The sequence below is a fragment of the Palaemon carinicauda genome, chromosome 31, assembly GCF_036898095.1.
Source record: "Palaemon carinicauda isolate YSFRI2023 chromosome 31, ASM3689809v2, whole genome shotgun sequence".
In the NCBI taxonomy this organism is placed as follows: domain Eukaryota; kingdom Metazoa; phylum Arthropoda; class Malacostraca; order Decapoda; family Palaemonidae; genus Palaemon; species Palaemon carinicauda.
In genome coordinates this window covers 33,418,855-33,444,881 of record NC_090755.1, presented here as the reverse complement: position 1 = coordinate 33,444,881, position 26,027 = coordinate 33,418,855, and the positions used below count along the sequence as shown (strand labels likewise).

Below are 26,027 nucleotides of genomic sequence, written 5' to 3'. Positions count from 1 at the left end.
CCCTGACAGCGAATCCAGTGTCGTTGAGCTCCTATGCCATGGGATCGGTAAAGGGGCTAGCCCTTCGGGCAGAAGTCGAGACCATGCTCAAGAAGGATGCTCTCCAGGTGGTCGTCGACGGCTTCCCAGGCTTCTTCAGTCGACTCTTTCTTGTAAAGAAGGCGTCTGGAGGCTGGAGACCTGTCATCGACCTCTCGGCTCTGAACGGGTTTGTCAAGCAAACTCGGTTCAGCATGGAGACAGCGGACACGGTCAGACTTGCGGTGAGACCTCTAGACTTCATGTGCACACTGGATCTAAAGGACCCGTACTTTCAGATCCCAATCCATCCGTCTTCCAGGAAGTACTTGAGATTCTGCCTAGACGACAAGATCTACTAGTTCAAGGTGCTATGTTTCGGTCTCTCCACAGCACCTCAGGTGTTCACCAGAGTGTTCACCCTGATTTCATCTTGGGCGCACAGGAACGGCATCCGTCTCCTTCGTTATCTGGACGACTGGCTGATCCTAGCAGACTCGGAGTCGACCCTTCTTCGGCACCGAGACAGGCTTCTGGATTTTTGCCAGGATCTGGGGATCGTGGTAAACCTCGAGAAGTCCTCTCTGCAGCCATCCCAACGACTGGTTTATATAGGCATGCTGATAGACACCAATCTCCACAAAGCCTTTCCATCAGACGACGGGATAGCAAGGCTGAGGAGGCTGGCGGAACCCTTCCTCAGGCGAGAAGAGCTTCCCGCCCAATCGTGGTTGCGTCTCTTAGGTCACCTGTCCTCCCTGGCTCGTCTGGTTCCAAACGGCCGCCTCAGGATGAGATCCCTGTAGTGGCGGCTCAAGTCCCGGTGGAATCAAGGATCCGATTCCCCGGACGTTCAGGTCCCGATAGGCTCTTTGGAACGGACGGACCTGCGGTGGTGGCTGGTCGACGAGAACCTGCGAAAGGGAGTGAGTCTTCTCGTCCTCCCCCCGGAATTGACACTGTTTTCGGACGCGTCAAAAGAAGGGTGGCGGCCGCACGTTCTGAACCAGAGGACTTCAGGCCTTTGGTCAGAATCAGAAAAGTGCCTGCACATCAACCTGCTAGAGTTGAAGGCCGTCTTTCTGGCTCTTCAATAGTTCCAACGGACCCTGGCGGGTCACTCCGTGGTGGTGATGAGCGACAACACCACGGTAGTGGCTTATATCAACAAGCAGGGAGGCACTTTTCGCAGCAGCTATCCCATCTTGCAGTAGAGATTCTGAGGTGGACCGAAGTCCACTTGATAACACTATCAGCTCGCTTCATTCCTGGCAAGAGGAATGTGCTCGCCGACAGTCTGAGCAGGGCCTCGCAGATAGTGAGTACCGAGTGGTCTTTGGATCCTCAGATAGCCAACAAAGTCCTGACTTTGTGGGGTTCCCCGACCGTGGACCTGTTCGCGACAGCGTTGAATTTTAAGCTGCCTCTGTGCTGCTCCCCAGTCTCGGACCCCAAGGCTCTCTGGCAAGATGCTTTCCAGCAACGGTGGGACAACATCGACATGTACGCCTTCCCACCTTTCTGTCTGATGAGAAGGGTGCTCAACAGGACCAGACTATCGGTCAACTGTTCGATGACTCTGGTAGCTCCACTATGGCATCACACAGAATGGTTCCCGGACCTTCTGCAGCTCCTGACGGAGCTCCCGACAGAACTTCCTCCACGACACGAGCTTCTCAGACAACCCCACTCCAACATCCCTCACAAAGCCGTGGCTTCGCTTCGGCTTCACGCCTGGAGACTGTCCAGCGTCTCCTCACGGAGAGAGGCTTTTTGCAACAGGTTGCGGAGCGAATGTCTCGGCACCTGCGAAAGTCCTCTGAGGGAGTGTACCAGGCGAAGTGGAGAGTCTTTTGTGGTTGGTGTCGTGGGAGGGGTATCTCTCCACTCGATGCCACTATCTGCAGGAGGAAATGCGCCTTCCTGTCTTGGCAGTGAAAGGCTATCGCTCAGCCTTAAGCTTGGCTTTCAGGCTGAAAGGCGTGGACATTTCTTCCTCGCTAGAACTCTCTCTACTCATACGTAGCTATGAGCTTACCTGCCCCCAGTCGGAAGTGAGACCTCCTCCTTGGAACGTGGTTTGGGTCCTCAGGGCTCTTAAGAGACCTCCCTTCGAACCATTACGCCAGGCCTCCGATCGCCACTTGTCTTGGAAGACGGCTTTCCTGCTCGCTTTGGCTTCGGCCAAGCTGGTTAGTGAACTTCATGGTCTCTCGTACAACATCACCCATTCAAGGGGATGGGAGGAGGTAACATTCAGGTTCGTCCCTGAGTTTGTTGCCAGGACTCAGAATCCTGGGGTGCCGGGTCCTCGGTTTGACTCTTTCAGGATCGCGAGTCTCCGTTCTGTAACAAGCGACCCAGACCAGCTGCTACTATGTCCAGTGAGGTGTCTGAGGTACTACTTGAAGAGAACAGCTGCAGTCCGTCCTCAAGTGCGAGCATTGTTTGTAAGCACAGGCAGGACGAAGAGGAGGGTCACCAGGTACACCATCTCAGCTTGGATTCGAAGGGTTATCCACCACGCCTTGAATCCAGACCCCCCTCCGTCACGTCGCACTAGGGCACACGATGTCAGGGGTGTTGCTACGTCCCTGGCCTTCAAGAGAAACTTCTCTGTGACGCAGGTGCTTCAAGCTGGGGTCTGGAAGCGTCAGATGACCTTCACAGCCCACTACCTGCAGGTCGTGACCCACAGGAGCCTCGATACGTTTTCTATCGGCCCTGTGGTGGCTGCACAACAGCTGGTCTAACCTCAGGCTCCTTTATGGACAAGTAGAAGTAGGTTGAGGGTGTTGTTACCCGGTTTTAGTCTGCGTGAATGAAAGAGTATGTCTGACCCTTACTTCTTTCTTCATTCTCCCCTCTCTTGGGGAAGCAGCATCCTGGTCTTCGCATAGCTGACCTCGACCTCTGCAGGTAAACCATGCTTCCTTGTGCTCCTAGTATTAAGCTTAATACTGTCGCGTCCCCCATACCCTGACGAGGTGGTATTGGGAACGTCCTATCCTAGATTCCTATCTAAAGGTCTCAAGGTCAACTTCATAGGACGGGTCACACTTTCCTCCACACAACTTATGTAGGCCACTCGTTCCTAGCGAAGCAAGGAACTTGTGAGGTGCAGGGGCTCCTTCTCTCAAGTGCTACTCACTGAGGGGCGGAGTCCCCGGGCAAAGCCGAAGTCAGTAAGGCTGGGGACTTTCCACCCTTCCTGAGGGGTAAGTCACCCAATGTAAATAGCGTGGTTTGTATTTCGGTTACGGAACAAATGACAAATTCGAAGATAATTTGTATTTTTCCTAACCATACAAACCTTAGTTATTTACACATATTTGCCCGCCAGCCCTGGCCCCCAAGTCTAGTTCTACCTCTAAGTGAAGTGAAGCAAATCACCGGTGTGTGGGGGGAAGGGGTAGCAAGCTATCCCTTCTCCTACCCCCACTAAGTAGCGCGGGGGTAGTTAACCCTTGTTAAAAGCTATTGGCTCGTCAGTTCAGCTACGCCGGAAGGTAAACCCAATGTAAATAGCTAAGGTTTGTATGGTTAGGAAAAATACAAATTATCTCTGAATTTGTCATATTAAACATTATCATTAGATCAATAAAAATGCTGTCCTTTTAACCCTAGATTATATTTATATGAATTCAATAGAAAAATAAATCAGTTTTGTAAACATTTTACTTCTGAAAAAAAATAGTGTCCTTTTCTTGGTGAAAAGATATCCATGTATGATGAAGGAAATCATGTAGTATTTAGAGTACAAGTATAAAATTAACATTTTTTTCTGTTTTGCTTCTACATAAGAAAAACCAATAAAATACACAAATTTATATTCTTCAAACTGAATGTTTCAAGTTGAAACAACTGAGACAAAGGAAAGGTTTACCCTCACATTTCTCACATTGTGTTTACTTTCTTTTGAGCTACAGAACTTCCTTTATTTTGTGACAGTATCTCATAACAGGAACGACAAAGTCTTCTTGTCTTGGCTTTTGGGCCAGTAGCTTCAGTCAGGTAATGTTTTCTGTATGCATATATACGCTTTTGCGTATATACAGTGTGTATATATATAATATAAAGGAATAAGTAGAAATGACAGAGAAAGTAATACTTACATACATACACACACATTATATATATATGTATATATATATATATATATATATATATATATATATATATATATATATATATATATATATATATATATATATATATATATATATATATATATATATATATATATATATATATATATATATGGTACTAAAAGGAAGGCAAGGATTCAAATATTCTCTGGGATGTTAATTTTTCATCATATTGGGACAATGGGTAATTTGTATATCAGTCCGTATATGCAAGTATATATATATATATATATATATATATATATATATATATATATATATATATATATATATATATATATATATATATATATATGTATATGGTACTAAAAGGAAGGCAAGAATTCAAATATTCTCTGGGATGTTAATTTTTCATCATATTGGGACAATGGGTAATTTGTATATCAGTCCGTATATGCAAGTATATATATATATATATATATATATATATATATATATATATATATATATATATATATATATATACACACATATATATATACAGTGGAACCTCTACATTCGAACGTATCTACATCCGAATTTTCCAACATCCGAAGTAAAATTCGAGCAAATTTTTTACTCTACACCCGAATTTTATTTCAACACACGAAGTAAGCAATTTTCGTCGTACCGGTTGTATCCGAATTTTTCGACACGCGAAGTACAATTCGAACACGTTCCTACTCTACATCCGAATTTTTTTTTCGACACCCGAAGTAAACAATATTCGTACGCGTAGTTCACTACACAAAAAATATACAACAGTGGAATACCCAAAAACCTGAGTAACAGTTTAACAGACCAGAGTACTGGGCACCACCCCTTGATTTATACTGGGCAAGGAGACCCAGCTAGAACCTGACTTACCCGTTTGCTTCTCCTCCCTTTTGCTTGCTGATCATAAGTACAAGTATAAGAACATTAGGTGAAAGGAAATATTGTTTAATTAATTACGGGACACAGTGTGGGAGGAAAGAATTATGATAAATTACGGTACTTAAGAGATCTTCAAAACAGTGGCTGGGAAGGGGGGCTGTGGTGGGTGGTTTCTGAAATTAAATGCTGTATACATAAAAACAAAAAAATTTATTTGCAGAAAACTGTTAGGAATAACATATCAATTAGAATAATCAATTAAATAAAAAATTAGCATCCCTTTTGCATATTGTATAAGCAAGAGAAAAAATATTTATTTTTAAGTATTTATCTGTCAGTTCCAATAGCCAAATTTATGGCAAAATTATCAGTCCTTTACACTCCAGCTCCACAAATAACAAACAAGCTAGAAATTACTCATAAGAAAATATAGATATGTGAAAATACTGTGCTACCATACTTTCCCCTGAATCAATACTGTCCCTTCAATATCCAGTTCACCACTAAGCTGCAAAGTCACTTACAATTTTTCTTTGAACAGTTCAGCCGCATACGCTGCTGTGCAGGTCTCTGTAGGCCCACAATAACAATGTCTCAAAAATTTTGTCAACAACACGAGCAATTGCCAATGGCCTTATAATACATTGGTTGTGGTGTTATTCAGTCAAACACAGGATGGTACTTACAGTTCACAGGCAGTGTAAAATGAATACAGAGCAGACACACACACCACTAAACACTGGTAACAGGCCATCAACCACATTCATAATTGTTATGAACAGTACTAGACAGGTACTCTGTTCCTATATACTGTACATACAGTGGTCTCGAGTAAATTTCCCTTACAAATGGGAACTTCTGTCAACATAAATGTCTGCCGTATCTGTTCTTTTTTCTTTTCTTGATGAAGGAACCTATTGACTCAAACTCTGGTTACACATTCAAGGAACCTATTCTTGTAAAGTACAGTACTTCTGTTTACTCAAACTCTGGTTACACCTTCAAACCCTACAGAGAGTAGGGCGTGCTGCAAAAACAAATGTTGTTAAGACAGTTGGTAGGACCAAACAAAAATATATACATACCCCTTAAACATATACATTATGCTTGCAAAACATTTAAACCTATTTAAGAAAGATTGAAATCTTTACAGTGAATAAAATGTTTTAGTACAGTACTGGGGCAGAATATCAGACATTATGACAAAAGGGAATTGATAATGAGAGTTACTTTAAAACATATATAACCCAAGCTTGTTATATGTGGAAATGGTTTGTATTTTTCCCAACTATTATTAATTTTTTCCACAATGCTGGGGAGAGTTCAACTGAACCTTCCTCAGATGATTTCAAGGCATCTCGTGGCTGGTTTGAGAAATTTAAGAAACGGTCCGGGATTCATTCAGTTGTTCGCCACGGAGAGGCGGACACAAAGGCTGCAGCTGACTTTGTCAAGAACTTCGAAAGGATCGTGCTGGAAGAAGGCTACGTAGAGCAGCAAGTGTTTAATAGTGATGAAACAGGGCTGTTTTGGAAGAAGATGCCCAGTCGAACCTACATCACCGCCGAAGAGAAGAAATTGCCTGGGCATAAGCCAATGAAGGATCGGTTGACTCTTGCCCTATGTGCCAACGCTAGCGGGGACTTTAAAGTCAAGCCCTTACTGGTTTACCATTCCGAGAACCCTAGGGCCTTTAAGGCACACAACGTCGATAAGGACCAGCTTCATGTTTTCTGGCGATCCAACTCGAAGGCCTGGGTCACTAGGCAGTTCTTTGTGCAATGGGTTAACCAAGTTTTCGGCCCTTCTGTGAAGAAGTATCTTCATGAACAGAAAGTGCCTGCTATGCCTTGACAATACACCCGCTCCCCCCCCTCCCCCCCCCCCTGGACTTGAAGATGTATCTTCGATGAATTTAAGTTCATAAAGGTGCTGTATCTTCCACCGAATACCACCTCTATCCTCCAGCCCATGGACCAGCAAGTCATCTCTAATTTTAAGAAGCTGTACACCAAGCACTTATTTAAGCAGTGCTTTAATGTCACGCAAAGTACCAACTTAACTTTGCGTGAATTTTGGAGGAGCTACTTCAACATCGTGCACTGCTTGAAGATCATAGATCAGGCTTGGGTGGGGTTAACTCAACAGACCCTCAATTCTGCCTGGAAGAAGCTGTGGCCTGATGCAGTTCCTCCCCGAGATTTCGAAGGTTTTAATCCCGAACCTGATCCCGTGGTGGGTGCAGCGGAAGACGTAGAGGAAATCGTCTCCCTTGGCAAGTCCATGGGTCTGGAGGTCGACCAGATGACGTTACGGAACTCGTCGCCGAACATCACGACGAACTTACCACAGAGGAGCTCAAGGAACTCCATGCTATGTCTAAGCACATGAGTGATGACGAGGAGGTAGAACATGTGTTAGGTTCGGCGCATTTAAAAGAGGTGTTAGGAAAATATCAAGACGTGGTCTACTTCATCGACAAATACCACCCAAAAAAATTGCAGGTTTGTCGTGTAGTTTCGCAGTTCGATGATGGCCTAACTCACTTTCGAAACATTCTGAAAAGTCGTACTAAGCAACTATCTATCGATAATTTCTTTAAAAAAACTACGAAGCGAACTCGTGATGAAGAGGATGTAAGTGATTCAAAGAAAACGGCAAAGAGTGAAGCGGAAGAAAGTGAAACAAAGAAAACGGCAAAGAGTGAAGCGAAAGAAATTCAATCAATTTTAAGTGTAGAGAGTGAAAGTGATTAAAATTAATCATCAAAAAGGAAAAAAGAAAATTTAAAAAAAAATATAAAATATAAAAAAAAAAAAAAAAAGCTAAGTTATGTTAAAGTTCACTTAGTGTGTTAGAATAAGTTACGGTAGTGTACGTTTATCGTAGTTAACCTCTCTACCTCCTCGCCGCCCGTCCGTCTCCTCTCTGCGTAGCAAGACCAACAACACCTGCGCTGGAGTTTCTTAGGTAAAGTGACGCTAAAAACCCGTTTCTTATTTATCATTTTTTGCTAATTCTTCTTTTTTACATGTCTATTATCTAATTTAGTGTGCATTATTCTCATGGGAAATTATGTGTATTAGTTTATTAAGAAGTTATCATAGGTTTTTGGGCTCAACCACGGATTAATCCTATTTCAATGTATTCTTATGGGAAAATTCGTTTCGACATCCGAACATTTTCTACATCCGAAGTTGGTTCTGGAACGGATTAAATTCGTATGTAGAGGTACCACTGTGTATATATATATATATATATACACATACTAGCCATTTTGTGTGTGTATGTGTGTCATTCGTTTTTCTGTTACTTCCTTTATCTTATTTTCTAATATTTTATATTATAATATATTCTTATACAGACATAAGGAAGAGTTCTTTTCCACATTTTATTCCTCTCGCATAAATGTGAATATATGTATGTATGTATGTATATACATGGATAGACAGTTACAAAAAGATGGGCTACCGTATACAGATCGACATATATATGAATAACTGAAGAAGACGTAAATAATTTACTTGTATGTTTATCTATGCAAAATACAAATTTATATTGCCAAAAATACAGCCTGTATGTTTCCTAATGTGTGTGTCTGTAACATGTATGTACATCTTATATGTATTATATTCAAGTGTATGTTTATAGATATTCCTATATACACACGTGTGTACTACAAATTTTATGTGCACATATGAAAACATACAAAGGTGTTATATGTATGTGTGTGTGTTTGTGTGTGCATGTACATACATGTGCGTAGTAATGCTTGCAATCATTCAGGGCGATTTGTGCCTTTTAGAGTCACACTAAGTATGAGCCACGTCTGGTACATGTTGCATACGGTAATTCCCTAGATCAGTCTGAGCGGTATGCACCATAACTGAACATCCAAAGTGTGACCATATTCGGCACACAACGCCAGCAGAACTATCTCTAATCGTTTTGGGCGACATGAGCCATATATGACCACATCTATTATGTCCATATTAGGTACACAACGCCTGTAATGAAGACTTTTTTTATGTCAGGCGAAGTGTACCACATAAAGTTACGCTTTTTACACTGGCTGAGCACTCGGCTTACCTTACGGATACACCATAACAATTCTCACGTCAATAGCTAGCTGGTTACTGATTTCAATTGAGGTTAAAGAGAACGCCCATTGAGCCGTTTCACAGCATTGCCAATGGCAGTCAACGTGTTAAGCAAGTGTCAAACAATGCACCCGAAGTAACCTTTTGTTTCCGTGCGCTTGTACGCCTATTTTTATTGGCCGCAAGATTTCAAATCCTCCCCTCATGACCCGAGATTGACCTGAATGAGGTCGGCCTTTCCAACGCTAACTGCTGTAATGGACACGTGTTGCCTATAGTTTTTCTTTGAGCGATGTTGAATTTATTACTCATATAGCTCAGCTTAATGCATTGAGGACAATAAGATTTTTAGACCTACAGGGCTTTACTCGAGTTACCCCAGCATTTTTTCATTTTTTTATTTCGTGAAGGGCTCTTTGGGGATTTTAGGGGTCCCTGCGAAAAGTGCAAAGTTGGTGATGTTGCCCATATGCGTGATGGCCGCAATGTGCACACTGGCCAATACATATTTAGTTGGAGGTGTAGGAACTGCAAGTGGCGCAAAAAATTCACATTGCGGCAGGGCTCATTCTTCGAGCGCTCACACCTCAAAGAAGTTGAGGTCATTTTCCTCACATGATGTTGGGTTGAATGTTGGGATCAAGACAATGTTGCCGTGAAGAGGGAATAGCTTGCTTCCCACGCACTTATTGACTGGTATAGCTTTTGCCGAGAAGTGTGCGAACAGGTTTTGATTTTAGACAAGAAAATTGGCGGACCAGAGCACATAGTGGAAGTGTATGAGAGTATGTTTGGCATGAGGAAGTATAACATTGGGCAACGAGTCGAAGGAGCCTGGGTCATTTGGGGCATTGACCAGGAAACGTGTTAGACCTTTTTTCAAGTGGTTAAGGAACGTAGTGCGCAAACGTTGATCTCTGCGCTCCAAGAGCACGTTCTTCCTGGGACTACCATCATTTTCGATTGCTGGAAAGGCTATGCCAAGGTCAAAGACTATGGCCAGACAGTACTACATTGGATCCTTTTCTCTGGTTACGGTTCATTTTCCCATTTGCCTACACACGCACACCGAATAGTCTGGCATATTATTTACATATTCTTCTCTGTCCTTATACATCTGACAACACTAAGATTACCAAACAATTCTTCACCCAAGGGGTTACTCTATTGTTCTCTAGTCTTGGGTAGTGCCATAGCCTCTGTACCATGGTCGAGCACACTATTCTATCTTATTTCTCTAACTCTTGTTTTGTTAAAGTGTATATAGTTTATATAGGAGATATTTATTTTAATGTTGTTACTCTTCTTGAAAATTTAATTTTTCCTTGTTTCCTCTCCTCACTGGGATATTTTCCCTATTGGAGCCCCTGGGCTTATGGCAATGTGCTTTTCCAACTAGGGTTGTAGCTTAGCAATTAATAATAATAATGGCGGGTTCTCAAAAGGAGTCTGCTACCAAGATTTGGTACCCAGAAAAGGTTGTACGATAACTATTTCATGGAGTACTGTATCAGGAAGCGATGCATAGAGAAGTCCGTATGTCCTTTCAAGGCCTTTTTACAGTCTGTTTTTGAAAGCTGTAAAAGATGTTGTTTTAATATAGTAATTTACCGGTGTTTGCTATGCTGTATGGCCTTCAGGAAGAACGTGTCAGTGGCGCAAGTGCTAAGGGTCGTAGCAAGGCCATCTCAAATACAGGCCTGGTCAGTGGGGGAAGAAGTCAGCATGAGTAGGTAGATTAATATCTCAGGCTAACGGGACACCTAGCCATCCACAACGATACATACCCACTTTGTTTCTCGTTTCAGTCTACATCTGATAATCCTCATAGGAAAATTAGGAGAGCATACACACCAGTATAAGACGGCGTTGAATAATCCGGCCAAGAAAAATTAGACAGGAAAAAGTAACAAAATTGAAATAAAACTTTCCCGTGGCAGTAATCTAATTCCAGGATCCACTAATTGCTGACTATGCTTGCATTCCGAAAAAGCAGAATTATTCTAACACATTAATTTAAAAGAAAAATAAATAAGTAATCATTAATGACAATTGAAAATGCTTTAACGTTATCTTTTGCACAATCACACACAAATCCTGATCTTGCCGTACATTTTCTTTACTTCAACTACTTGACGGATTCATACTTATTTTTTCACTGTTAATGTTAGCAATTCTCTTAGCTGTGAGTTGCTTCCTGATTGGGTTATGGAAAGAGGATGTCTCGGATTCATACGTATTAATAGATGCGAGTAATCGTATCTGTATCAAGGCATTAATCAATGGAATACTCTGCCCGCTTATCTATAGGCATTGCTGAGCGTTCGATCTTTCAAGAAATCATATACAAATCTCTGACACACCTGAAAAGTGTTTAAATGCAATATTAAAGTGCATAACACATTTTCACACACACGCACACAGAGCTAGCTTCCCATCACCTGGCTTTCTCTTCATCATCATTTTGAAGGAAAACACTTTCTCTTTCGGTCGATTTTGGTAATTCTCATCGTTATTTGGTAAACAGCACATATAAGGCATTTGCCTGTACAGTATTCCAAAACATTAAATCTTTTTTGGATTAACAGCAGAAAACTGTTAAGAAATTAGAGCACGACCCCTTTACTCCCAGCCTATAGTAGCAGTGTGAAAGCACTACTCATTTCATGTGGGACCTTTCTTACCCCCCAAATGAGCTGGCCTTCACTTGAGCCGGCTTTGGTCGTAGTCTGGTATTGGTTACTCTGCATTGAGGGGAGGGTTCTCTACTACTTGCCAGTATCTACCGACACCTCGTTATGATTTCAAACGGCCAAAGTTCCTCCCAAGCTGAAAGTATACTCCTATTGAATGACTTGGGTTTGTATAGTTAGGAAAAATACAAATTACTTTTAAAATTTGGAGTTTTGCACCTCTAAAGGATCTACTATAATAACACTACTAAAATAGAATTTGAATACCGATTCATTAACGCTTTTTTTTTTTCTCAGGACCAAAGTGTTCAACAAAAGTGTGATGCAGATTCTACCATGGACCCTATACTATCTTGCTCAGAGGAAATCAAAGCAGAAGAATTTGGTATCATGAAAGAACTAATTAAGGAACATCAGGACTTGTCTTGGACAGAAGAGGAGGAAAAGCCAGTCTCTTCCAAATTGAATTTTCCAGAAGTGCGAGTTGTACTAGAAAGATTAAGTGTTCCAAGTAAGTATGAAACCTTTCCTCTTTATTTATTCATAAGTAGGTATACTCTTTGCGGAGCCTCTGCCGTTTTTGGGGACAGCCCTTTGACCGGCCGGAAATCGAGTAAAAAAAAGTCCGAAATCGGCTCTTTTTTTACGGGAATGATTACATGACGTGTCCTTAAAAACTACAAACTTAACGAAGGGGTAAATATGTAGATTGACGGGACAGTATTAAATTGTAAAACCGAACGTTTCTTAGACTGGGATGACACGGGCTCTATCTATCGGGAAAGTTGGAAACTAAGTAGGAAAATCTGCTCTTTTTCGCGGGAATGATCACGGAATGAAATATTAAATTCACTAGTTTTGTAAATGCTTGTCCCAACAATCTACATACTAGGAACCCTCTGGTCATGGATGTCGGAAATGTGCGAGAAAAATGGACAACTAACCCAAAATTCCCCTCCTAACCTGACCTACAAGCCATGTCCTTACCTTCCTCGTGAACTAAACGGGGGGGCTGACGCCCCCCTGCGACCCCCCAAACACTGTTGCTAACATACAAACCCCACAAACCAAACCTAACCAATCCTAGTAGTTCCCAGGTCACTACCCCTACCCGGGGGCAAGCCCCCGGACCCCCTTCGTAAGTCTCTCTCCTACACAAAAAAAGCTTTGGGCAGCACTCAAAATTATATCTTATCCACATGATCATATTATAGGTTACTCAGGCTTACCTTAAATTTCGTAGTCGCTAAAACCAAAATCCTCCGGTTCTTGGTCCTTCAACCTCTTCTGGGGTGGAGGATTAGGAGGAGGACTTGAACTTTTGCGACTAGTGGAAGGTCGGGCGTCGTTAGCTGAAGAACGGCTGCTGGATGGACGAACGTTACTTGTCCGAACGTTAGTAGCGTTAGAGGGAGGAGATTCAGGAATCGGCAAGTAGAGAGGACTGGCTTTGAGCGGGTACACGCGCTTGATGAGCTGTAAAAATGCCCTGAACGGACATACGGACTTCTCTATATATCGCTTCCTGATACAGTACTCCGCGAAATAGCTTTCGTACACCTCCAGAAATAATTGGATTGCCCATTGCGCACATTGCAGCCGTCACGCATGAGGGCCACATCACCTGTTTTACACTTTTTACATGTACCTCTAAAATCCCCTAAGAGGCCTTCTCGAAATAAATAGTGAAAGAATTCGGGGGTAACACGAGTGAAATCACGTAGATGTATATATCTGAGAGTCTTAATTGCATCAATCTGATCAATACGGGAGATAAACTCGAAAACATCACTCATAGAGAAACTATACGGAACAGGTCTATCCATCACGGCGGTTAGAGTTGGAAAGGGTCGGCTGTAGGTCAATCTCGGGTCATGTGGGGGGGGATTTAAAATTTGAAATCACGCGGCCCACGAAAGGGTTAGTTCGGTTGCTTTGTTTGACACTGGCTTTATCTGACGAAATATCTTAAGTAGATGCTGGATAACCTAACCTTTGTTTGTATATAAAACAAAATAGTATTCGGCATAATTTTGGGACGATTTCGAAAGAAATAACAATCTTAACAAGAGATTAAAATGAAAATTGTTGGAATTAGCGAAAACATACGTGCGAACATCGAAAACTGTTCATGCTTGCGCGACCAGCTGATATGCGAATCGAGCGCCGCCAAACAGGTGTTATTATAATCAGGCAGGAAACAATGATTGCGGGAAGTTTTACGACCGAGTAAGTTGGCCGTGGCTTCAGCGTACGACGCATTGTAACGGCCTTTTTCTAACATAACATTTCATGATAAATATCCCAGCAGTATCAAATGTCACTAAACATGACGTGTCCTTAAAAACTACATACTTAACTAAGGGGTAAATATGTAGATTGACGGGACAGTATTAAATTGTAAAACCGAATGTTTCTTAGACTGGGATGACACGGGCTCTGTCTATCGGGAAAGTTGGAAACTAAGCAGGAGCTACCCGTGACTTGCGTACGGACCATGCTGAACTTAGAAAATATTGCCGTGGTAAAGGTAAATTGTGCTATTAGTCAAAACGATAAATTAACATCATATGGTATGTTAGAAAATTGTAAAGAACATCAACCCCATAATGAAATACGATTTGGCTAGTAATAAGAAAGATATCCCTGTCCCCAAAAACGGCAGACACCCCCTCTTTGCTTTAAAGGTACGGTACAGACAATCTTCTTACCTGCCAATTCCCAAACCACTTATTTGATTATCCACTGTTGAACTATTGATACCTTTATGAAAACATTTACAGGTATACTGTACCTTACCTTACGTCGGTAATTGGTTCCAAGTTCTGTATTTTATTTATAAATACAATTTTTATAAAATATGGTTAATAAGAATTTTTGAACTTGCAAACAAATGAATTTTAGTTTTTAATAAAATACAGAATAAAAAGTAATCTTAGTTTTTACGAATAAATGTAGGCTTACCTCCTTGCATGTAAATGTAGATTTGTTCTGTAACCGAAATACAAACCACACTATTTACATAGGGTTTACTTTCGGCGTAGCTGAAAGGACGAGCCATTAGAATTTAACAAGGGTGTATTACCCCCGCGCTAGTTAGCGGGGGTTAGCGGAGTGGTAGCTAGCTACCCCTCCCCCTCACACACAGGTGAACTGCTTCACTTCACTTTTGGCTCGGACAATGAACAGACGTCTCTGTCCCGTCCTCGCTTGGCAGCCATTAATGCTTTGTCTTACTAATTACTTACTTTTCTTATACGTAATATATATATATATATAACATTCTTATGTTTATGTATATATATTTGAGTATAGAAATACAGTAAGTTTCCTTTTCAGTGTTTGTGCTGTGTGTGTGTAGGAAGTCCACTCTTTGTACGACAACTTCTCCGTGTGGTCTCAGGCCACTATGGTGACTTTCATGGGTCGCGATCTCTCCCTTGGTCCTTCGGTCTCCCTTCGGCGGGCTCCGTAGGGAATCGTCATCGCTGGACTCTACTTACTATGTTCTCCTCTGTTCCTCCTTCCCTACGGGGAATTTGGTCGATCAGCGTGGGGAACTTGGGTGTTTTGTTTGACTACGGTCTCTCTCTCTCTCTCTCTTTGAGTTCGTTCACCCTTTTATTATTATTACGGTTTACGGTACCTTCCTTCCCGTTACGGGTTGAATTGCTTCCGTTTATTGTCAATTATTTTTAATTTAAATCTAATTGCATTTGTTAACTTTTCAGTTTCTGTGTAGAACGCTTTCCTTCAGGGTTCATTCGTTCTTACGATTAGTGACATTCTTAGTTGAATTACATATAATTGTTTTAATTCTGTTTTGTTACAGTTCTCCCCCTTCCCCTGAGTGGCAGTGGGGAAGGAGGGCGCATACCTGTGTGTAATTCTTATTATTCTTTTCCCGCAGGGGTTCCTCTTCGGAGTTCCCCCGGGGGAATTAATGTTAACTAATTGTTTTTTGTTCCGTAACCGAAATACAAACCACGCTATTTACATTGGGTTTACCTTTTAGTGTAGCTGAAATGACGAGCAGCCAATAGTTTTTAACGAGGGTTAATTACCCCCGCGCTAGTTAGCGGGGGGTAGGGGAAGGGTAGCTTGCTGCCCCTCCCCCCCCACACACCGGTGATTTGCTTCACTTCACTTTTGGCTCCGGCGATGAACAGACGTGTCTGTCCATTGTCCTCGTTGACAGCCTTTAATCTTTTTTCTGCTTTTTCTCTACAGCGTGTGTGTGTTAGTAGTTGACCATCTTTATTATTGCTATGCGTACGTGTCCTGGAATTGCCGGCCGCCCTTGTGGTACCTTTATGTCGGCCACAGATACGGATCATCACACCCTTTGCCCGCAGTGTCGAGGCCGACGGTGTGATCAGGAAAATATGTGTAGTGAGTGCAGGGAGTGGTCTGCCTCCCAGTGGGAGAGGTTTGGCCGCTGGCGTAAGAAGTAGTCTAAGAGAGACTGTTCTCCTTCTGGGGTTGCCTTGAAGGAGGAAGGTTCTCGGGACTCTTCTTTCGCCGCCCAAACCTCCTGCGAAGCTCCCCCTCGTTCGGCTCCTAAGGAGAGTCGGCCGAGTGGTAGCATAGGCCCTATTTCTGTTTCCCGACCTTGGGTGTGGGGAGAGGGCGTCGCCTCCCATAGCGGGGCGGTTCCCCCTCCTCCTCCGGGGAAGGTTATTGATGAATCACTGTCTAATGATGATCTTTTACAGATTTGGGCTTCCCTGGGGCTTAAGGGCTTGCCCTCCAGGGTTGCCCTGATTGACCTTGTCCAGTTGGGGGCCGCCGTTAAGCAGTCGCCGGTGATAGCAGAGGTAGACCCTCTATCTATCGTCGACATCGTGGTGGCAGAGGCCTCCGACGGGGCGGGGCAATCCTCTGCAGGTGCAGTTGGGGATGTTGGTGCTGACGGCTCTCTTCCCCCTTCCGTATATCCTTCGAAGGGGGAAGGGAGTCCTACGGGCTCGTCTGCTGTCCAGCTTCCCTCTAAGGGGAGTGCCTTGACTGAGACTCCCCTTCGGAGGACTGATGGTCCTGATGATCTTCCTCGTGGCCGCCTTCGCCATAAGGCTCACCGTCCGCTGCGTCACAAGGGCCTCCCATCTCCTCATAAGGGTGTTAAGAGGCGCCTTTTTGGATCTTCTTCCGAAGGGGGGACTCCTCGTCGTAAACAGCCTACTGCTCCAGCTTCATTAGACCTCTCTGGGGATAGGTCTCCTACTCCTGCTAGAACTTCACCTTCTGGGGCAGATGTTCAGCAACCTGATATCGTCACCCGACGGGCAACGGTCCCTTCGGGGCAAAGGGAGTCTTCCCTTACGCGTGCAGTGTTAGCGCACAGGCGCTCTCCTGCTCGTCAGTGCTCTCCTGCTCGTCAGCGCTCTCCTACTCGTCAGTGCCCTCTTAATGAGAGAATGCCTTGATGAAGTCATTGAGCTTCAGCGCGGCATTTCATTCCCGTGCTGAAACTTGGTGACAGGCAAGAGGGCTCTCGAACTTGGGGAAATTGCTCCTCCAGTTCGAATCTAAATTTCTCTCTTTTACCTTTTTCTTTTTCTCAATATTACTTCGACCTTATCCTAATTTCACAAATTTTCTTTAGTCTTGCTTTCCAAACTCTGAGAAAAATTTCCCTCATTATATGTGTGTATATATTATGTACATATATATTTATTATTATTTTTTTTTTTTCTTTTCTCCTATGGCTTGGATGTTTTTACATCCATTGTAGCCCCGGCGGGGATGTTCATACATCCTTTATTGCTGCCTGCTTTGATGAGTGGGAGGAGGTATCACGGTTGGGAGGTGTTTGCATTCAAAGCTATATGTGAGAGTATTGGATGATTTCAGCCATCCCGAAGATGGTTTGGACCTTTTTGGCGGAACTATTCTCAAGTGTTGGGTCTTCGGAATCCAGGGGGATCCAATGCTTGGGGTATGACTCTCGCCTTTTGGCCGGAAGCCCGTCATTATAGATATGGGGAGGATGATTCCATAATTTCTTGGTCTCAGTCCTAACAGGCGGGTTCAGCTTACACCTGTGCCTCTATATCTGCTTTGATGCTATCCTTCGGGTAGGGTATGGAGTGGACCATCTGAGAAGTATACTCTCATTGTACCGATAGTGGAGAGTGCAAATTTCCTTTCCGACGTGTGATGGCCTAACATTCTCGAGCAGGTACATCAAACTAACTCTTTTCTCTCTCTTTAGTATAATGGATTCTTTAAGGAACGAACCCCCATCCCCTGGATACGCTGACTCTCCCCCGGCACTGTTGACGACCTCTGCTAATGTGATAAGGGATAGCTCTGTTGATGACCTCGGAACGGGAAAGGACCATTCTACTGATATTTCTAAATCGAGTAATTTGGGTAAACACGAGGAAACTTCGAATCCTCCATGTTACACAAATTTCAATAGAAACAAATTATGATGATCTATGTAAAGCATTTGAATGCTATGGATGCATAAAAGAAATAAGGATGAAACTTGAAGCTGAAACTTGGGATTCATGGATATCTTATAGTAGTTATGACGAAGCATTTAGTGCAATAAGTAATTTGAATATTATTAAAATTAATAACTTGAATGTCGCGGCTGCTCTCTGCGATAAGGTACCAAAAGATTTAGATATGTACAGGCATGCCGATTGGTTGGAAAAAGACGCAGATTTAGTCATGCCCTCCCAGAGAAATCCAAAACCACCGATGTGGCTTATAGCTGAATCAAAGGGGGTTACAGGGAATTATTTTAAAATATGCAAATTGATTCAGAAAAAAGTAGGAACTATTGCACCAGGCGATATATCTTGTTTCGGAAAAAATAGTTTCCTTATCCATGCCAAATCCAGTACACAGTCGGTAATATTGTCCAATATGAAAATAAGTAATGATGACATTAAGTTAGATGTCAAACCCCACCTAAATTTTAGCTACGGAAGGGGCGTAGTTTTTAACAGAGATCTATATGATTTTACAGAGGACGAGATACTGGCCATGTGTCCATTGAATGTTTGGAAAGTTCATAAAGTCCCAGGTACATCAATGATAATCCTTACGTTCCAGGATGCTGATGTACCTTTTCATATTATTATCGAGAACGAAAGGTTTAAAGTAAGACCCTTCAAGCAGAAGCCATTGCAATGCTTTAATTGTTTTAAATTTGGGGACCCGTCCAAAGTTTGCAAAAATGAGAAGATGTGTGGTATTTGCTCCAAATCTTACCATGGAGAGTGTGCACTTGGAGCCAGGTGTTTAAATTGCAGCTTGAATCACAAATCCACAGACAAGATCTGCGAGCTATATAAGTTGGAGGAAGCTGCCCTCAACAAATCAAACTTAGAACACATAAGTGTGACCCATGCCAAAAGACTATTAAATAAATCAAATTCATATGCTAAGGCATTAAAATCAAACCAACCTAGCACTGCCAATAGCTCAAAAAAAAGTATACTATCTGATAAAATGTCAAATAACGAGGTAACCATATCACCTCCTGAGGCTTTACCACGATGTATTAACACTAGGTCATTGCCCATTGCTGTACAGCCTTCAGCCGCCATTACAAAAAGTAATACAAACCTCTCTCAGGCCATGTCCTTGCCTGATCTGATGGAGGTTCCACTTAAGACTAACTTACCTGATGCACCTGTTGTGGGAAAGGTGCAAAAACCTCGAATCCCACCATCTATTAATCGCAAAAGAGAGAGATCTCCATCTCTCTCTCCACCCTCCATTAGAAACGTTAAGGTTATGACATCAAATAAATTTGATGTTTTGTCTGTTGATGTTTCTAATGAACCAGAAGATGTACTGAATAAATCAGAAATTCGAGTTGAGGTCCACCATCCACCTCAACAAATAGATAAAAAGAATACAAAGAAAAACACCAACGTTAAACCCAACATAACAAGACCACCTCTGAAGAAACCTACTGGGAATAATGTTAAATTAAAAAATGCTAATGGGAAGACCTCATTCAAGATGTCTTCCAGAAAGAATCCATAGTTTTCTCCTCCATTTTGCAATGGAACTGTCAGGGTTTGTGGGCGAAATATGAAGAACTTAAGCTCCTAATTCATGAGCATTCCCCCATAATTGTATGTCTACAGGAAAGTATGCTTGATTCTAACACTCCTAGTCCTCGAGAGTATGTTAGCTATAGAACACCATATAATCAACAAGCAGGGAGCCATGGCGGAAGTCTCATGTACATTCGTCGAGATGTTCCCCAAATACCCATGTCTATACGTACAACCCTGCAGGCAGTTGTTTTACAAATTGATATAGGGAGAAAATATACAATATGCTCTCTGTACTTACCTCCAAATGATAGTATTTTATATGATGATTTAGCAGAGGTCATTCAACAACTCCCTCAACCTTTTCTCTTACTGGGAGATATGAATGGGAGACATCCTTTATGGGGTGATGTTTTGGCCAACACAAGGGGCAATATTATCTCATCAATTGTGGAGAATGAGGATGTGGGACTCCTTAATACAGGAGAGCCCACACACTTCCATGTTCAGACAGGTACTTTGTCATGCATTGACCTTTCAATTGCAAGCTCTAACTGCCTTCTTGATTTTGATTGGAGGACATTAGATGATTGGCATACTAGTGATCATGCACCAATCATTATAAACACCAACAAGGGTCCGCCTTTGCAAAGATCGCCACGTTGGAATCTGGACAAGGCAGACTGGGTTAAATTTTCCGAGCTAAGTGAAATCGAAGGGAGAGCGGAACAGTTTGAAAGTGTTGATGATGCCATAGACCTACTGAATGGAACTCTTCATACAGCAGGAGTCAATTCAATTCCCAAAACAGCAGGGTTATTCGAGCGACGACCAGTCCCGTGGTGGTCTTCAGAACTAACTGCACTCCACAGAGCCACAAGAAGATCTCTTAACACGATTGCGTAGATGCAGAACTGATGAGAATTTAACTATGTACAAGAAATGTAGAGCACAGTTCCGTCGTGCCATGAAAGAAGCAAGGCGCCAGTCATGGATATCTTTTGTTTCCTCCATTAACAGTAGAACACCACCATCTTCTATGTGGAGGAAAGTAAAAAAGATAGCTGGCAAATTCACCCCCAACCCACCACCAGTGTTGAAGGTGAATAGCCAGTATGTAACTGAAGCAAATGAAGTTAGCAATGCCCTGGCTAATCATTTTTCAAATGTATCCAGCAAGTGTGAAGGGAGCCCCTGGTCACCAGTATAGGAGCACTGAAGAAAAGAAAATTTTAAATTTTGCAACAAGAAGGGAAGAGTCGTATAATTCTCCTTTCACTGAAAGAGAATTTGATTCCGCACTTGCTCATTGCAACGATACAGCCCCTGGACCCGATGGAATTCCATATGCAATGATTAAACATGTACATTTTAATACAAAGCTATTTATTTTAAGCATTATTAATAGAATATGGCATGATCATAGTTACCCAAGTGTTTGGGAACTAGCCATTATTTTAGCCTTTTTAAAACCCGGTAAAGACAAGTTTTTAGCAGCAAACTATCGTCCTATTGCATTGACATCTTGTTTATGTAAAATCATAGAGAAGATGGTCAATGCAAGGCTGATACGGTACCTTGAAAAGAAAGGTATTTTATCACCGATTCAATGTGGATTCCGAAAAATGCACTCAACGACTGATGTGTTGATACGACTTGAGTCTTCTATTTGTGAAGCCTTTGCTTCCAAACAGCACCATGTTACAGTATTTTTTGACCTTGAAAAGGCATATGATACCACATGGAGATATGGTATACTTAAAACCATTCATGAATTGGGATTGAGAGGAGAGCTGCTGCTATTTATTCAGGCATTTCTTTCACGTAGAGTTTTTCAAGTGAGAGTGGGGGAAACTCTATCAGAGAGTAAGTGCCAGGAAGGAGGAGTTCCTCAGGGTAGTGTGCTGAGTGTAACCCTTTTTGCACTAGCAATTAATGGGATATCCTCAGCCATTCCCCAGGATGTTCTCTCAACATTATTTGTGGATGATCTCTCAATATCATTTGCTGGCACTAGAATGGCAATGGTTGAGAGAAAAATCCAACTCTCTATTGATAAAATTATCCAGTGGGCTGACATGAATGGATTTAAGTTCTCGACAAGTAAAACTACCATTGTCCATTTTTGTCGTATCCGGGGAGTACATCCAGACCCGGATATATACATTAAAGGTCAACGGATACCATGTGTATCGGAAACCAAATTTTTAGGTTTGATATTTGACTGTAGACTTACATGGGTTTCTCACCTTAAAGCGCTAAAAGCTAAATGTGTTGAAGCTCTGAATGTCTTAAAAGTATTGTCCCATACATCATGGGGGGCAGACCGCAATACTATTTTAAAATTATACAAGGCCTTGATTTTCTCCAAAATTAATTATGGTTGTGAGCTATATTCTTCAGCCACCCCAAGCCGGTTAAAAATATTAGACTCGATACATCATGCAGGTATTAGATTGTCTACTGGAGCTTTTAAAACCTCGCCTATCCCAAGTCTCCTTGTTGATGTTGGAGAGTTACCTCTAGACCTTTACCGAATGTCTTCCATTCTTCGGTATTGGTTTAGATTGCAAAGACTCCCTAACTCTCTAGCCTTTCAAACTGCAAGCCTTGTAAGACACGCATCATACTTTGAGTTGCACCCAAAATCTCCTCAACCTTATGGCTTTCGGGTGAAACGATTATTAAATAGTATGGATATAATTAGAAATAAGGTACTTCCATTCAAGGTATCATCAACGCCTCCATGGAAGTTACCAGAGATATCCTTTTGTAAATATTTTATTGGAGATAAGAAGATTATGTCAGACCTAGAAGCCAGGTCTTCCATTTAATGAACATGTTAAAGAACATAGAGGATCAACTTTTATCTATACTGATGGCTCCAAATCTGATGCTGGCGTTGGATTTGGAGTACATAGTAATGGTTTTAATTGTAGAGGTGCACTTCCTCTGACCGCTTCCATATTTACTGCCGAACTGTATGGCATATTAACCGCTATTGAGAAAATAGCGTTGGAGAAGGAGGGTAATTTTACAATTTTTAGTGATGCAAGGAGTGTCCTTCAAGCTATGGAAGTTTTTAATTCTAATAACCCTCTAGTTTTAAAGATTTTAGAATGGCTATTCATTATTGGACGGAGAGGTATAACAGTTCAATTTTGTTGGGTTCCAGCACATGTAGGTGTGTCCGGGAATGAGAAGGCAGATTCACTGGCTAAGGAGGCTGCATCCGAGTTGCTGCCAAGAAGGTATCCCATTCCCTGTAACGATTTCTTACCTGACATCAAGAAATTGGTTTGCAATAAATGGCAACAGCAATGGGATAGTCAAGATGGCAATAAAATGAGGGAAGTAACAAATGACATATCTCCTTGGAGGTATAATATGATGCCCCGAAAATGGGAGACGTCTCTTTGTCGTCTCCGTATTGGTCACACTCGGTTGACACACGAGTTTCTGCTGAAGGGCCAACACAAACCGTATTGTGACAACTGTTTAGTACCTCTAACAGTAAGGCATTTTTTGACCGAATGCCCCAATTATAACAACTTGCGGAATAGATATTTGTTTGAGGCTCGAGGTGAGGGTGGCAGGTTCATCCTTGCCAAGATTCTTGGAAATGATGTGTCCTACCATGCAAGTGGCATTTTTAGATATCTTTCAGAAGCAGGTCTTCTGAAAAATATTTAACTTTTATGACATTCAATTTTTATGATTTTAATTGAATACTCTTTAATTTTTTATTTTATTTCATTTTTTATTTTTGTATACATAAATTAAATGTTACCGGCGTCAATGACCTTAGATGTCAGGATGCCTGAAAACTTTAAATCATTCATTCATTCATACTCGTCAGTGCTCTCCTGCTCGTCAGCGCTCTCCTACTCGTCAGTGCTCTCCTGCTCGTCAGCGCTCTCCTACTCGTCAGTGCTCTCCTACTCGTCAGTGCTCACCTGTTCGCCGGCGCTCTCCTGATGTTCACCCTCCTTCTCGCCAGCGCTCTCCTGAGGACATCCTTCAACCTGTTGTTCCTGAAGAACGCTCAGCGCGCCAGCGTTCCCCTGCTTGCCCTTCTGCAGTGTTAGTGCACAGGCGCTCTCCTGATCGTCAGCGCTCTTTTGATCGTCAGCGCTCTCCTGTTCGTCAGCGCTCTTTTGAGGATCATCGCCCTCTTGCTCGCCAGCGCTCCCCTGTGGTCTCTGAATATCCTGCCAGTCCCTGTTGGGCGCCCTGCGTGCCATCAGTCTCCTGAGCGCTCTCGTGATCCTCAGCTTGTTCCTGCACAAAATCGCCCGCGTTCTCCAGCGCGTGTTTCTAAAGCAAATGTTCGCCCACGCGCCTACGCTCTTCCTGTTCCTGTTCCTTCACAGGATTTCACGCGTCGCCCTCTTGCTCGCCAGCGTTCACAGACGATTCAACAATCGCCTGCTCGTCAGCGATCACCTGAACATCGGCGATCTCCGGATCACCCACGTGACTTATCGCCTGCGCACATGCGGTCTCCAACGCGCCGTCGTCCAGGGATTCTGGAAGGTCATGGTTCGCCCTCTTCTAGCTCGCCCTCACGCGATCGTTCGCCTGCGCGACCTACGCGCTATCGCTCGCCAACGCGCCAACGCGCCATCGCTCGCCTGCGCACCAGCGTTCGCCAGCGCATTACCGATCGCTTGCTCGCAATCGCTCTCCCTCGCGCTGCAGGTCTCCTGACCAGCGTCACCAGCGATCTTCAGAACGTTCTCACTCGCCCACGCGGCAACGCGTTCCCTCGCCATCGCGCCCGCGCATTCGTTGACCGGCTCGCCCACGCGCCCGTTCGCCTGTACGACCTCGCGCCCACTCGCCTGCGCGACCGTTCGCACCGAATTTTGCAGCCAGTGATAGAAGCAGGAACGCGTGTTCCCAGACAGCGCTCTGGATCGCCTCCAGCAAAACGCAGGACTGTTGTGCAGGACAAGGAAGACACTTCAGAGAGGTCAGTGCGTCTTTCTTCCCCCTTTCCTTTTCAGGCAGGTCCAGTGGTGTCCACTCCGAAGGATCGCCCGATCCCTTTTCCTCCAGCGAGGATTTCGGACTGTGTCCGTGGAACAACAGACTTGGTTTGGTCCTCTGATGCGGGCGTTAGTGAGGGTAATGAAACCAGCACTCGCCGATCAGGGCAACAAACCAACGGCTGCCTCACCTACGCTGAAGAGAAGGAGAGGAGTGGACTTCGTGTTGACTTCCCCCAGGGAGAAGTTGGTTCCTCTGTCGGGAAGGCCTTTCCCCTGCTCGAGCGTTTTCTCCTTCTCCAGTGGACGAGGCTTTTCCGTCCTCTGGTGAGTCCAGTGACGTGATAGTCTCCCCCTCGGTACCAAGGGGGGGGGGGGCCTTCTCTTCACGGAGGAGAATCGTCTCGTGCGGAAGGGGCTCTTCGAACCTCTTTGTTGGGATCCTGTATCCCTCCCAGGAGGGAACCCAAGGACTCCAAGACCATCCCGAAATCATCTTCGAGGATTCGCCAGGAACCCGCAGCTCCCCGGGGGAACGTCCACGCTTTACCCCAGGAAGAGATTCCGGGGACAGGAGACTTAGCTGCCAGCCCGCAAGGAGGAGATCAGCAGGAGTCTGAACATGCCTTCTGACAGGTCCTGAGCCTGATGAGGCAACTCAACGGGTTCATGGGCCCCGTGACCGCCCCCCGAGAAGGCAAGGACACAGTCTTGGACGAAGTGTTCGACGTTCGGAAAGCCCCTAAGTCCAGTGCGGCTCTGCCCTGGTCTCGGGGTCTGAAGAGTGCCAGAGCCAGGGCCAACGCCCAGCTCGCGATTCTTGCCTCCTCCAGTCGTTCCTCTGCCGGGAACAAACTCATTCCTCCTCTTCGTCTCTAGCAGAGGAGGTATTTTGAGATCTTGGGTGAGTCCAGTCTCGCTCTTCCTCTCCATCACTCCGTGGAGGAGCTGGCGAAGGGAGTTTCTCTTGAGAAGCTCTCTGCCCGGCAGGTGTTGTTCTCGGCATCGGAGATCCTGAGCCATGAGAAGGTCGCGAAGTGCGCCATGCAGGCCACTTCGTGGTTGGATTTTTTGCTAGGAACTCTGGGCATCCTATTGCGCTCCGAGGACTTGTCTAAGGAGACCAATAGGAAGGCCCTGGAGACCTTACTCTCGGGCACCTGCTCCATCGAGTTCTTGGCGCACCAGGTCACCACCC

The 26,027-nt window shown here is 43.7% G+C and overlaps 1 protein-coding gene across 4 annotated transcripts in view; it reads left to right on the top strand.

The window, feature by feature from the left end:
• Positions 1-26,027, top strand: part of LOC137624392 (uncharacterized) — a 74,037-nt gene that overhangs the window by 7,217 nt on the left and 40,793 nt on the right. For 3 of the 4 annotated variants that reach the window (XM_068355128.1, XM_068355125.1, XM_068355126.1), the window contains exon 2: positions 12,112-12,325. In XM_068355128.1, the coding sequence (XP_068211229.1) occupies positions 12,112-12,325 (214 nt within the window). Of the gene's footprint in view, positions 1-12,111; positions 12,326-26,027 lie in introns of those variants that run through there. The other variant, XM_068355127.1, reaches the window with a different exon arrangement.